The sequence below is a fragment of the Elephas maximus genome, chromosome 18 (assembly GCF_024166365.1).
Source record: "Elephas maximus indicus isolate mEleMax1 chromosome 18, mEleMax1 primary haplotype, whole genome shotgun sequence".
In the NCBI taxonomy this organism is placed as follows: Eukaryota; Metazoa; Chordata; class Mammalia; order Proboscidea; family Elephantidae; genus Elephas; species Elephas maximus.
This window is the reverse complement of record NC_064836.1, coordinates 46933327-46948330: the sequence shown is the minus strand read 5'-3', so window position 1 is coordinate 46948330 and position 15004 is coordinate 46933327. Positions and strand designations below refer to the sequence as shown.

The 15004-nt window shown below is 39.3% G+C and overlaps 1 protein-coding gene across 1 annotated transcript in view; it reads right to left on the bottom strand.

The window, feature by feature from the left end:
• Window positions 1-12464, bottom strand: part of SAMSN1 (SAM domain, SH3 domain and nuclear localization signals 1) — a 178150-nt gene extending 165686 nt beyond the window's left edge. The window contains exon 1 of the mRNA XM_049857858.1: window positions 12229-12464. Within this exon, the coding sequence (XP_049713815.1) occupies window positions 12229-12464 (236 nt within the window). The remainder of the gene's footprint in view (window positions 1-12228) is intronic.
• Window positions 12465-15004: the final 2540 nt, after the last annotated feature.

Sequence of the window (15004 nt, the reverse complement as noted above, 5' to 3'; positions counted from 1 at the left end):
ATATAAACTTTCTTCAATTGAACTTGAAGTGTCAAGGCAATTTTGGGAGGCAGTATAGTGGTTAAGAGTGAGAGTAGAAGCTACCCTGTATGAATTCAATTCCGTTCTGCAACTTGCTAGCTGGGTACATTTGGCTGGGTTATTTGATGTCTGCATATGAGTTTCCTCATTTGTAAAATGAGGATGATAATACCTACTTCAAAGGCTATGGTGAAATTAAATGTATTTGTATACATAAGGCATTTAGCAACAGTGACTAGCACGTGGCTAAGCGTTCAGGAAATAAATAATATCACACTTAACAATGTGAGGATTTACATGGATATTGCATACATTCCTTACTGCATACACATTAAAAAATTCTGCTTCTCTAGCAAAATTTCCAAGTCGGACATCATATTAATCCTCATGATTATTAGGAGCAATTGTTATTTAAAATAAAATAAATAAAAATATTAAAAAGTCATCCAAGATCATACAATGACTTGGAAGGATGATTTAGAATAAGACCAAATGTTTTAAGAAAAGGTCCATCCTTTCAATTCCTTTGAAATTAAATAACCACCAGAAAGTAAACTAGTCATCTTCTATAATGAATATTTATTAATTTTAGTAGGTGGAAACATGGACTTCTAAAAGAAACAAGATTTAGATCATTCATAAGATTTCAGTTTTATTTCTTCCTGGTTTTTTAAACTGCTCCATCCACATAAGAAATAAATCCCGCAATATGCTTATTCTCAAAATATTAATTAAAATGCTTAAGAATAAGTAAAATAAGCATCGAGAGACTAAAAGCATATTTGTCTTACCTCCTTATTGAAATAGCTTATTTTGAAAATCAAGCAAGCCATAAGTATTTACTGAGTTTTATGTTTTTTACCCAATGAGTCAGAATCGACTTGGTGGCAATAGGTTTGTTTTTTTGGTTTGGGGGGGTTTTTTGGTATATTTTGTCATTAGTAGTAGTCCAGGTACCATTAGGAAGGCAGAAGTAGTTACGACACATAAACAAATAATTAAAGCATTGTAAGAATGCGGTAATACAGATATGCACACAGTATCTTGGAGTAGAGATAAAGTACACCTAACCCAGCACGGGAGGGGAAGGTTGGGAAAAAATGCCAGGGTCATAGGTCCTCCTGGAAGAAAAAGGGAATTTAAGAGAATGAAAAGACAAGCTACAAACAGGGAGAAGTTATTTGAAAAACACTTATCTGATAAAGGGCTTGATCCAAGATATCCAAAGAACTCTCAAACATCAACAATAGGAAAGCAAACATCTTAATTTAAAAAAGGGCAAAAGAGCTGAAAAGACACCTCACCAAAGAAGATACACAGACAGCAAATAAGCATATAAGAATATGCTCAGCTTCATGTGTCATTAGAGAACTGCAAATTAAAACCACAGTGAAGTCCTACTATATACCTATTAACAAAATCCAAACCACACTCGTTGTTGTCAAGTTGATTCTGACTCATAGCAACTCTATAGGACAGCATAGAACTGCCCTGTAGGGTTTCCAAGGCTGTAAACTTTATGGAAACAAACTGTCATATCATTCTCCCCTGTCGTGGCTGGTGGGTTCAAACCACTGATATTTTAGTTAACAGCCAAGCACTTAACCACTGTGCCACCAGGGCTCCTTCTACACATCTAATAGAATGGCTAAAATCCAAAACGCTGACAACACCAAATGCTAGCGAGAAGGTAGAGTGCCAGAATTCTTCATTCATTGACGATGAGAATAGAAAACGGTACAGCTGCTTTTGAAAATTGTCTGGCAGTTTCTTACAAAGCTAAGCATAGGCTAACCACATAATCCAGCTATTGCACTCTGTCTTAGTTATCTAGTGCTGCTCTAACAGAAATACTACAGGTGGATGGCTTTACCAAACAAATTTATTCTCTCACAGTTTAGGAGGCTAGAATTCTGAATTCACGGCGCCAACTCCAGAGGAAGACTTTCTCTTTTTGTCAGCTCTGGGAAAGGTCCTTGTCATCAATCTTCCCCTGGTCTAAGAGCTTCTCAGTGCAGGGACCCTGGGTCCAGAGGACACACGCTGCTCCTAGCTCTTCTCCTGCTTGGTGGTGATGAGGCCCTTCACCTCTCTGCTTAATTCTCTCTTTTATAACTCAAAAGAGATGGACTCAAGACACAATGTGACCCTGTAGATTGAGTACTGCCACATTAACATCATAGATGTTAGGATTTTCAACACATACAACAATTACATCAGATCATAAAATGATGGACAAAACCACACAATACTGGGAATCATGGCCTAGCCAAGTTGTTACACATTTTGGGGGGACAAAATTCAATCTGTAACACACTCCTAGGCATTTATCCAAATGGATTGAAAACTTAAGTCCACACAAAAATCTGCACACAAATGTTTATACCAGCTTTACTCATAATTCCCCAAAATAAGCCACTTCAATAGGTGAATAGATAAACAAACTCTGGTACATTGATAGAATGTAGTATTATTCAGTGATAAGAAGAAATGAGCTATCAAGCTGCGAATGACATGGAGAAACCTTAAAGGTATATTGCTAAGTGAAAGAACCCAGTCTGAAAAGGCTACATACTGTCTGATTCCAACTATGCGACATTCTGGAAAAGGCAAAACTATAGAGGGAGTAAAGAGATCAGTGGTTGCCAGGGGTTCAGAGGGAGGGGGGAGAGATAAAGAAGTGAAGCACGAGATGTTTTAAGTGCAGTGAAACTATTCTGCATAATACTATAATGATGGGCACATTGCATTATGCCTTTGTTGAAACAAATAGAACTGTAGAGCACAAAGTGTAGACCCTAATGTAAACTATGGACTTTAGTTAATAACGGTGTATCCATATTGATTCATTAATTTCACTGCACTAATGCAAGATGTTAGAAGTCCTGGTGTCATAGTGGTTAAGAGCTACACCTGCTCACCCAAAAGTCGGAAGTTCAAATCTGCCAGCTGCTCCTTGGAAAATCTATGGGGCAGTTCTACTCTGCCCTGTAGGGTCTCTATGAGTTGGAATTGACTAGATAGCAATGGGTTTGTGTTATTTTTTAATGCGAGATGTTAATAACAGGAGCAACTTGGTGCAAGGGGGAGAGGAGTTACATAGGAACTCTCTGTGCTTTCTCTACAATTTTTCTGTAAACCTAAAACTGCTCTAAAAAATAAAGACTATTAAATTTTTTTAATTAGGACAACTTATGGCTCAGTATATATGGAACTGTGGGAGAGGAATATGATTAGGCAGAAAGTTTAGGAAGAGAAGCAATGTGGAGAGAAGATGACATATCCAGTTTTCAAAATATTAGAATCAAGTTGATGATGGGTGATGGACAGAAAGTTTGATATATAAGTTCAGAGCATGAGTATTAGGGCTGGGGTTTATAACAATTAAAGCAAGAGAGTGGTCAAGATCATCCACAAAAAGTATTTAAAGTGACAAGTGGCCCAAGAATAGAATCCTGAGAAATGCCAACATTTCAAGGATACTCTTTGGTGAGAAAAGCCCATGATGGAGGTAGAGAAAAGATGAGAAGCAGTAAAAATCTGGGTTTTAGAAGCCAAGTGTGCAGAGAATCCAAGTAGAACAGGACTGCTAATGAATGCCCATTGGACATACAAAACGAAAGTAAAAAGTTATCTGTGACATAGTTTGGGAGGAGGGGAGGAGAGTACTGGGAAGATGAACCTATTGTGGTTAGTTTTTTTTAGTAGGAGATGGATGTCTGAAAAGACCTTAGAATCTCTCTCAACTTACACAGACATGAAGTAATGTCCCATCACCTGAGATTAATGTCCCGTGAGGTGAATTAAACATGGAGATGGAAGTAAACAATGTGCAGAGCTTAGGTAGTCAGAGACATCAGGACCAGATATAGGATTATGGTTCAACGCTAGGATTCCCAGCCTAATGAAAGAGTCTTAAAAGCAGTATTTCAAGTGGAGAATTGACCACTAGAAAAAGGCAAAACATTGTTATTAGAAATATGAAACAAAAGAACCACACAAAGAAGTAGCAGTAGGGTCGGTTAGATTTCATGATCTGCAAGTTACTCAGGTAGGATTCCTTAAGTCTTCCCACACTAAGAGTCTCAGAAATGTACTAGCACTGAATGTGCCGGCAATGATCGAGTGGATCCAACAAAGGGAGAGGAAAAGTGTGGGGCCAAGGAACCAGAGAAGCATAGGATGGAATTGACAAGAGGAAACATGATGCAAATGTTTAATCTGGTGGAGATACACAGGGTAGACTCCATTGCTAAATTGGTGGAACACACAAAAGAGTCAGGGAAGTTCACTTTCCAAAGGAATAGGAAATGGACAAATCAAGAAAGAATTGTACATCCAAAGTCAAACAAATGGCACACAGAAATTAGTCAGTAAAGATAAAGGTTTGTTGAATGAACAAAATGAATGAATAAACAAATTAATGGAATAAATAGCCAATAAATTGAGGAGATAAAGAACAGTTTTATTCTGTTCCACTTTACCTAAATTAAGACAGCAAGATAGTATCGATTATTCATTAAAATTTCTACTTTTAAAAAATTAAGCATGAAGTATTCATACCAAATTACTCTAAACAACAGTAAATTTAAAAAAGTAATAATTTTTTTACTGGAAAATTAACTGGAATCAGTGGAAGCCATTGTTGGGTAGCACGGGCAACCACAAAGAATTCGTTTTTCCTCCCCTGTTGCCCCATTTCTCAGTCTCTTCAAAATAGGAAAGGTATTAATCTGTTCGATTTTATCCTAGAACCATATTTTTACATTTAATTAAAGACTCGACACATGCAGTAAGCATACCCTCACTAAAGGGCATATCTTAATAAAGATAGTACAACATGCTGCTCTAATCTAGCAAGGTCAGCCCATGAGAAGAATAAATAAAAAGATAATTGAATAACTGCTAGAATACTCTGAGAAGGTAGGAAGGAAGATCACATCTAGAAGACAAAATGATAGACAAATAAATAGAAAATGATGGGGTCATAAGATGTATCTTCAATTTAATAAAAGATAAAGAGGTCTGTCTGGGCTTGGAGTCAGGAGACAAGGATTCTTGTTCTGTGACTGACTTTGTGGTCTAGGACAAAACAGTATATCTATGCTTAAGTTCCCGGTCTTGCTTCCATTCTTTGTCCTCTTCATTTTCTCTGCAGAAGCCATCAAATCCAGGTCCATTGCTGTTGAGTCCATTCCAAACTCACAGTGACCCTACAGGACAGAGTGGAACTGCCCCATAGGGTTTCCAAGGAGCAACTGCTGGATTCGAACTTCCAACCTCTTGGTTAACAGCCGAACACTTAACAACTGCACCACTAGGGCTCCGCGGAAGCCATAGTGACCTTTTTAAAACATACATCAATCACATCACTTCCCTGCTTAAAATCATCCAACAAGTTCCTTGTTATATTTGGGATAAAATCTGACCTCTTTCCCACAACCTTTCTCAGCCCACGAAAGAGGGCCTTCTCAGAACTCATATTTCCACTTTCCCGCTTGTTCACTTGTTTTATGTTCCTTCACCCTGATACATCATATTTGATGTTTGCCTACCTGGAACGCTGTGGCCCAGGTCCTCACGTGGTTGATAATTTCTTTTCATCAGATGTCTGCTCAAAGCCACCTCCTCAGAGAGGCCTTATTTGGCTGCCGAAATTTAAAATAGCCACCCACAATTACATATCCAGCTCTGCCATATTACTGTGTCTTATCTTCTTCGTGACATTTACCACTAACGGTTGCAGTGGAGTTGATTCCTATTCATAGAAACCTCGTATCAGTCTGAGTAGAACTGTGATCCATAAGGTTTGCAGACACTGATTTTTCAGAAGTAGATCACCATGCCTTTTTTTCCAAGATGCCTCTGAGTGGACTCAAACTGCCAAGTCTACGGTTAACAACCGTGTTAACCATTTGCACTACCCAAGGACTCCATGTGACTCTTATCATTTTGAAAATTATATTTTGTTCACTCCTTATTTCCTTATATATTGTGTTCCGCTCTATGAAACATCTCCTCTAAAGAGACCTTGTCTATCTATTCACCTCTGAAATCCCCACCTCTGGCTCATGGTTGATACCTGATGAATACTTATGGAAGGAAGGAAAGGAGGCAGGGAGAGAAGGAGGAAGGGAGGGAATGACTGAAGTTCTTTAAAAATAAAATGAGAGTCTATTGCAGCACTGTTTACAATAGCAAAAAGCTGGAAGCAACCAAGGTGTCCGTCAATGGATGAATGGTTAAATAAATTATGATATATTCACACAATGGAATACTATGCATCGATAAAGAACAGTGACAGATCTGTGAAACATTTCATAACATGGAGAAACATGGAAGGCATTATGCTGAGTGAAATTAGTCAGATGCAAAAGGACAAATACTGTATAAGACCACTATTATAAGATCTTGAGAAATAGTATAAACTGAGAAGAACACATTCTTTTCTGGTTATGAGAGGGGGGAGGGAGGGACAGTGGGAGAGGGTTATTTACAGATTAGTTAGTAGATAAGAACTACTTTAGGTGAAGGGAAGGACAATGCTCAATACACAGAAGGTCAGCTCAACTGGACTGGACCAAAAGCAAAGAAGTTTCCGGGATAAACTGAATGCTTTGAAGGTCAGCAGAGCGAGGGTGGGGGTTTGGGGACTATGGCTTAAGGGGACTTCTAAGTCAATTGGCAAAATAAAAAAAAAAAAAAATGAAAACATTCTGCATCCCATTTTGAAGTGTGGTGTCTGGGGTCTTAATGCTAACAAGCAGCCATCTAAGATGCATCAATTGGTCTCAACCCACCTGGATCAAAGGAGAATGAAGAACACCAAGGTCACACGATAACTATGAGCCCGACACAGAAAGGGCCACATGAACTAGAGAATTACATCATCCTGAGACCAGAAGAGCTAGATGGTGCCTGGCCACAACCGATGACTGCCCTGACAGGGAGCACAACAGAGAACTCCTGAGGGAGCAGGAGAACAGTGGGATGCAGACCCCAAATTCTCATAAAAAGACCAGACCTAATGGTCTGACTGAAACTAGAAGAATCCTGGCGGTCATGATCCCCAAACCTTCTGTTGGCCCAGGACAGGAACCATACCCAAAGACAATTCATCAGACCTGGAGGGGACTGGGCAATGGGTTGGAGAGAGATGCACGTGAAGAGTGAGCTACTTGTATCAGGTGGACATGAGACTGTGTTGGCATCTCCTGTCTGGAGGGGAGATAGGAGGGTAGAGAGGGTTAGAAACTGGCAAAATGGTCACAAAAGGAGAGACTGGAAGGAGGGAGCGGGCTGACTCATTAGAGGGAGAGTAAATGGTAGTATGAAGTAAGGTGTATATAAGCTTATATGTGACAGACTGACTTGATTTGTAAACTTTCACTTAAAGCACAATAAAAATTATTTAAAAAATAAAATGAGAAAAAAAAATGGGTAAATATTGGAAATAATCACCAAGGCATTATTTAAATGCTGTACCATGTCCCTTTGTTATAATTTAAAGGAACTTCATTAGCTATCATTTTCATTTTACTAATATTTCAGTGAAGCCTGAACAATACAAAGATTTCTGTGCATTTGTGTGGGAGTGAGTGTGGATGTGTGTTTTTATTTTCATGCTTTATTTGGGTGAAACTGAGGTATGAAGAAACCATAAGGGACACCCTCTGAGCACAATCAAGATGTCAACATTCACAAATCCATATGCTACCCCTCTAAATTACACTTCTCCAGCTGGCTCCCTTAATTTTGAAGTGGATAAAGCTAACAGTGGCAGATCACACCCAAGCTGTATAAAACTGTATAGAACACAATAAAACAGTGATAAACAATGGATTATTTCAGTGACATATGGCAGATACACAGTGAGGCCAGCCTCCAGTGCAACCTTTGGATTGTGTTTAAAAATCAGTGTCTGAATTATAGCTTTAGCATTCAAGGCACTCCTTGTAAGCAATAAGCAATTGTTCCAAAGAGGAGAAAAAGAAGGTCAGACAAAGGAGAAAAAGAAAACACAAGTATGATTGGAGAAGAAAAATAAACTAGAATTAGTGAATACCATATGCAAGACAATCTACAAGAGGCAATATAAAATGCACAAAAACATTCAGGGAAAGATGGCAATAACATATTTATAACTAGGAAGAAAAATGGATACAGAGATTACTGGGGGGCAGGGGCACAAAGGAGAAAGGGTAGGAAAATGCACACACACAAATTAACTTCCCCTTCCCAAGTATCTGGGTATAAACTGTATTTTTTCTATTAAAATGATGATAAAAATCCTGTGTTGTTCCTAAATAGAGGTTGGAAATGTGTTACTGAAATCTAATCTCTATCATTCCTAAGTATAAAACCTCCTTTCTGGAACATGCCTTCACCACTGCCGCAACCACAATTTTTCTTCTTTGGATGAGAGTGAAAAAGACAGAAGAAAGGAGAAAGGAAAGAAAAAAGCCAAATGGCGAAAGGAATGCTTCAGAACATAGGTAGTTATTCCAGATTACGGTGATTAAACTCTATGTGAAGAACCAGTGTGCGGCCCACTGTTTGCCTCCTAATGTCCTATTTATGTCATGTATTTTAATGTAAATAAAACCTCCCCAGTATGGAGTGAAAAATTGTACACCTAGACACCAATAATCAATTATAAAGCATTTTTTTCAAAAAGACTACGTTCTTCACTGTTCAAAGCCAATGGATTTTCAAGCGAGAATGCTGTGGATTGGATGATTTCAAAATAATTTGTAATATTCACCAAAAAAGGAATTTCTTTAATTTATTTACATATATTTTTTTACCTGTAATTTATTTTTTATGTATATATGTGCACACACACACACATATATATGTAGTTTATGGACAAAAATAATAATTGCAAAACTAAATTATCTTGGTAAATGTGACTGCTTACTGTAGGAAATAGTGATCATCACACACTAACTGAAAAATAAACGTTTTCTAATCTCAACTCCCTGTTCTCTAAGTAAATTATAAGTAAAACTCTCCTAAATGGCACACAACAGTAACTCTGATCTGAGCATGAAATAATTCCAAAGCCATCTCCATATTAGGAGAAAAAAAAAATTGTGCTTAAAGTTAAGATTCATATTTTGTCTCTGTGGAGGAACAGCTTTTGTCCTCAAAGAGAGAGCCCATAATAATGGAAATCATATTGCAATGATAGTCAAAGGGACTTCCACAGATAATGAAGTTCATCACATTGCCTCTGAATTGCCTTAGTTTTTTTTAAAGGACGACAGTTCAAAGGCTTATGTCCACTGCAGGTCATTGTACTTAAAAACTCAAACATGTTTCCTTTGCATTTTAAAATGTTTTTCCTGGCCCACTAACTACGAGTTTTGCTGTCCACTTCTCTCATACTTAGCCTTTTTATTGTTGCTGGCTCTGACTCATGGTGACCTTATGTAGAACAAAATGAAATGTTGCCCAGTCCTATGCCATCTTCATAATCATTTTGTGTTTGAGTCCATTGTTGCAACTATTGTGAGAATCCATCTCATTGAGGGTTTCCCTTGTTTTCCTTGATTCTCTATTTTACTAAGCATGATGCCCTTTTCTAGGAACTGGTCATTCCTGATGACATGTCCAAATTAAGCAAGTCAAAATCTCACCATTCTTGCTTCAAAGGAACCTTCTAGTTACATTTCTTCTAAGATTGATTTGTTCATTCTTTTGGCAGTCTATGATATATTCAATATTCTTCACCAACACCACAGTTCCAATGCATCAATTCTTTTTCTGTCTTCCTATATTATTACCCAACTTTTGCGTACATGTGAGGTGATTGAAAAGACCATGGCTTGGGGTAGGGGCACCTTAGTCATCAAAGTGATATTTTGCTTTTCAACGTTTTGAAGAAATCTTTTGTAGCAGGTTTTCCCAATGCAATATGTCATTTGATTTCTTGGCTGTTGCTTCCATGGATGTTGATTGTTGATCCAAGTTGAATGAAATTGTTGACTACTTCAAATTTTTTTTCCATTTATCTTGAAGCTGTTTATTAATCTATTTGTGAGAATTTTAATTTTCTTCATGTTAGGCATAATCTATATTGAAGGCTACAGTCTTTGACCTTCATCAGTAAGTACTTCAAGTCATCTTCATTTTCAGCAAGCAAGGTGTACAGCCTTCTACACATTATAAAACATTTAGTTTTAATGTTATTAATGGAATTTGCAAACCAACTAAACAGAGACTTTCTCACATGTCCACTTTTTCCACATAACTATGGTAAAATCAAACATAGGCAAATAACTGGTAGATTTAATTCACCATGGATTGTTAACAAACTGTTAAGGGGCCAAAGCCTGTAGCTAGCTCATAGGTAAAATCTGGGATGAGTTCAGTCTTATTTGGGAAATACTTGATCATTTCCATGGGGACAGGAAAACCTTGCTGCTCTGAACCTCATCATGCCCTCAATGCTCTGCAAGTGTTCAATAAAATTTTCTTGAATGAATAAATAAATGCCCAAGGTTGTCTAGATCCAGTCTGAAAAAAAAAAAAAGCCAAAGATCATACACTAAAAGTATATTAAAATTCTAAATGAAGAACTTTTTCATTGCCATAGAAATGTTCATGAACTCTATGCAATTTACATCTTTAGGGTCATACTCAGTCTTTAAAATTTAAGTATTTACTTTGAATTTGTTCACTTATATTTTCTTCATAAAAGGCATTATTTAAGACCTGGTAGTAGAATCAGAGAATTTAGGATTACACCTGTTGTTGTTGTTGTTAGGTGCTGTCGTGTCAGTTCCGACTCACAGCGAACCTATGCACAACAGGACGAAACACTGCCTGGTCCAGAGCCATCCTTACAATCGTTGTTATGTTTGAGCTCATTGTTGCAGCCACTGTGTCAATCCACCTCGTTGAGGGTCTTCCTCTTTTCTGCTGACCCTGTACTTTGTCAGGCATGATGTCCTTCTCCAGAGACTGATCTCTCCTGACAACATGTCCAAAATATGTAAGAAGCAGTCTTGCCATCATTGCTTCTAAGGAGCATTCTGGTTGTACTTCTTCTAAGAGATTTGTTCATTCTTTTGGGAGTCCACGATATATTCAATATTCTCCACCAACACCACAATTCAAAGGCATCAATTTTTCTTTAGTCTTTCTTATTCATTGTCCAGTTTTCACATGCATATGATGAGATTGAAAATACTATGGCTTTGGATTACACCTACACCTCACTTATTGACTATCTCGTTATCCAACATTTCGCATTTATGACAATAGAAAATAAATCTACTATTCGACCCTGGTAGCGTAGTGATTAAGAGCTATGGCTGCTAACCAGAAGGTCGTTGGCAAAAGGGTGGCAGTTGTAATCCACCAGGCTTTCCTTGGAAACTCTATGGGGCAGTTCTACTCTGTTATATAGGGTTGCTATGCATCAGAAACAACTCTACGGCAACAGGTTTGGTTTGATTTGGTTTATTCAACTGCCTCAAGCTGGGTTCTCCAGAGAAGCAAAACCAGTGAAGTGTATAAATATGTATATAGAGAGATTTATATCAAGGAAATGGTTCATGCCATTGTAGAGGCTGGAGCACCCCAACTTCCTGGGTCAGGCTGGACGGTTCTCCCAACTCATGTAGCTGTAGGGAGCTGGCAAATCCAAGATCAGTGGGTCAGACAGCAGGGCTCCGACTCACAGGCTGCAAAGCCATATGAATCCCAATATCAGTAGGCAAGACAGCAGGTAAGCTGCTAGCTCAAGTCCCAAGAACTGGAAGTCAGAGGAGCAGGAGCCAGCTGCAGGATCCAGAGGGAGCGAAAGCCCAGAACCTTGCCAGAAAGTCCACCTATATTGCATAAAGTCCACATCCCCAAGGAAACTCCCCTTCAAATGACTGGCTACTCACAGCAGATCCCATCATGGAGGTGATCACATCATTATAGGATTGCCAAAGTATGTCATAACTGCCAAACCACTAAGAATCATGGGCAAGCCAAGCTGACATACAATCTTAATAATACATAGACTATTTTGTGCATTAAAGGAGTAACCCAGCTAAGAAGGGGAAAAGGAAGAGGAAGAGGAAGAGATTGAGTTTCATGAGAGACAGCAAGGCCGTGGGGGCCACCAGTAGTACTGGGTCTGGCTGAGGAGCCCCACCAGTGCACAGCCAATGCAGGGTAGGCAGTGAGCAGAAGGTGGGGACTACTGACCTGAGGAAGTGGCCAGAGCTGGGGCTGCAAAAGTCAGGCAGGGGCTCAGAAGTCTCTTCCAAAGAGGCATCTCTGACAATTATGCAGACTCTGCAGGGCCCAGGTAGCCAGGCCTCACCTCCCCGCAGGCCTGGGAGCTGCCCACCACTGAGGCTCATCTCCGGGGCCAGTGGAGCTGGAAGGTGGAGAGAGAGGGAGGGTATCTGCGTGGAGACCTGGAGTAGTGGAAAAGGCATGGTGCGGAAGAGGTGTGGGGTGGGGGGCAACAGCGCCAAAGACAAAGCGTGGCATGACTCTCACTTTGGAACCAAACCATGTGGACAATTGAGGAATGGGTGTATTTTTCGTTTCCATAGATTCACCCAAATGATGAAATCCTCATAACACAATAGTATGTTGTTTTTAGGTGTAGTTGAGTCATGTGACCCCAATGTGACAGCGTATTATCATAGGGCTTCCTAGCTGTAATCTTTATAGAAGCCTATCACCAGGTCTTTCTCCCATGGAGAGGCTGGGTAGGTTCTAACCACCAACCTTTGCCTTAGCAGCCTAGCACTTAACCATTGCACCACCAGGGCTCCTTGCATAATGCTATAGCTACTATCAAGAACATTAAAGTTCATAAAGAAAGACTGCCACATTGTCTGAGATTGTGCATCACACACTCTATGGATAATTTCCAAACAAATTTATACTTCTGTTTTAAGCTTAAACTTAACATTATCAAAGATTCTATGTACCCAAAAAACCCAAACCCATGGCTGTCGAGTTGATTGCAACTCATAGCGGCTTTATAGGACAGAATAGAACTGCCCCATAAGTTTTCCAAGGAGCTGCTGGTGGATTTGGACTACCAATCTTCTGGTTAGCAGCCAATCTCTTAACCACTGTGCCACTCTATGTACTCAGTGATTTGTTTTTTGTAAATCTTGTTTTCACAGTCTCAAAAGGATAAATTAATTCTTAAACTTCATGCATTGTTAGAATTATCCAGTATTTTCCTCCCCTATCAATAGTCATAAGGAGCCCTGGTGGTGAAACAGTTAAGCTATTGGCTGCTAACCGAAAGATTGGTGGTTCAGCGGCTCTGCGGGAGAAAGACCCGATGATTGGCTTTCGCAAATATTACAGCCAAGAAAACTCTATGGGGCCATTCTACTCTGTTTCGTGGGGTCGATATGAGTCAAAATCGACTTGATGGTGCCTAACGGCAACATTAGTAGTCATATTTATTCATGCCAGTAGCTATTACAAATCTTTAACGTTCTCCTTAAGTCACTTAGCTGAACTCGCCTTCATTTCCAACAGATGGCCTAGCCTCTTACTTCACAGAGTAAATGGCACTATCAGTCACAAACTCCACCCCCTTTCCTCCTGTTCTGATACAGAGGATGCCTTGCCTATCTTCCAAAGATAATACCTTTATCTGTATTCTTGAGATTATCCTCCTTTCTTCTTCTACTCCTGCTTCTCTTCAATAAATACATGCCTTCTAATGCCAGTATTATCCCAAGCCTGGGAATATAGTGTTAAACAAGAAAGATGAATCTGCTCTTCTCATGGACTTTTCATTCTATCCTACCCTGTAAGCATGTCCTAGAGGATATTTTATATATTCAGCTCCTTTTTGTTTATTTATTTCTTGTCTTCAATATAGCCTCTCTCTCTGGCTCTTCCTTTTCAGCTTACAAACCCGTTTACCTCATCCTCATCCCTAAAATACATCTGCTCATTTTGTTGGCCTTGAAAGTATATGCCTCCTTCCTTCCTGTACTGCTATACTTGTAGAATCAGTTGTAGTTTCTGTTTCTACTTTCACTACCCTTTTTCACTCCTCAGTGCACAGCAATTTTACCTTTGTTCTCTGTACTCTAGTGAAATGTTATTTATCTTCAGCCTCTGACATAATTCTCCATCCTTTGAATTCTCATAAATTCTAGGACAGAACGTGGTCCATTTTCTTGGCCATACTTTTCGATACTGCTTCTTCCTCTGCCTGTACCTCTACTGTTGGACTCCCCAGGATTACTTCTTTGGCCATCTTTTCTCGTCCTGCTCATTCTCCCTGGACCAACCTATCCACAAGCCGTGATTTCAATACTGTTGTTGTTAGATGTCACTGAGTCAATTTCAACTCATAGCAACCCCATGTGACAGAATAGAACTGCCCCACAGAGTTTTCTTGGCTGTAATCTTTATGGGAGCAGATCGTCAGGTCTTCTCTTACCTGTCTTTCACTGAGCTTGATTATCTGCTGTCAACTCAGCATCACCCAAACCATCCAAAGTCTGCTTTCCACTGCCAAGAGGAATCTAGGAACAAAGACGATGCTGGGAATTCCTTTCCCCACACGGTTTTGACTTAGAGTCTACCATCGAGAGGCATTATATAAGATTTGGAAGGCAAAGAGACAGGGAGGACATTATTCCCCAGATGGCAATTTATTTCAAAACAATCAATTTATCTAACATACATTATTGAATGTCTACTATATGATGGTGTTTGTACTAGGAACCAAGGACAAAAGTATAAAATATAATCCCTCTCCTCAAGGAGGGAGCAGGTAAATGATATCAATACGATGAAAGGCATCTGAACAAGGTGATATGGGCACCAAAAGAAGAGTGGGTCAAGTTAATGCTTGAGTGGTTATGAGATATGAAACAGCTTCTGGAGCCCTGGTGGTTCAGTGGTTAAGAGCTTGGTTGCTAACCAAAAGGTCTGTAGTTTGAATCCACCAGCCATCCCTCTGAAACCTTCTAGGGCAGTTGTACCC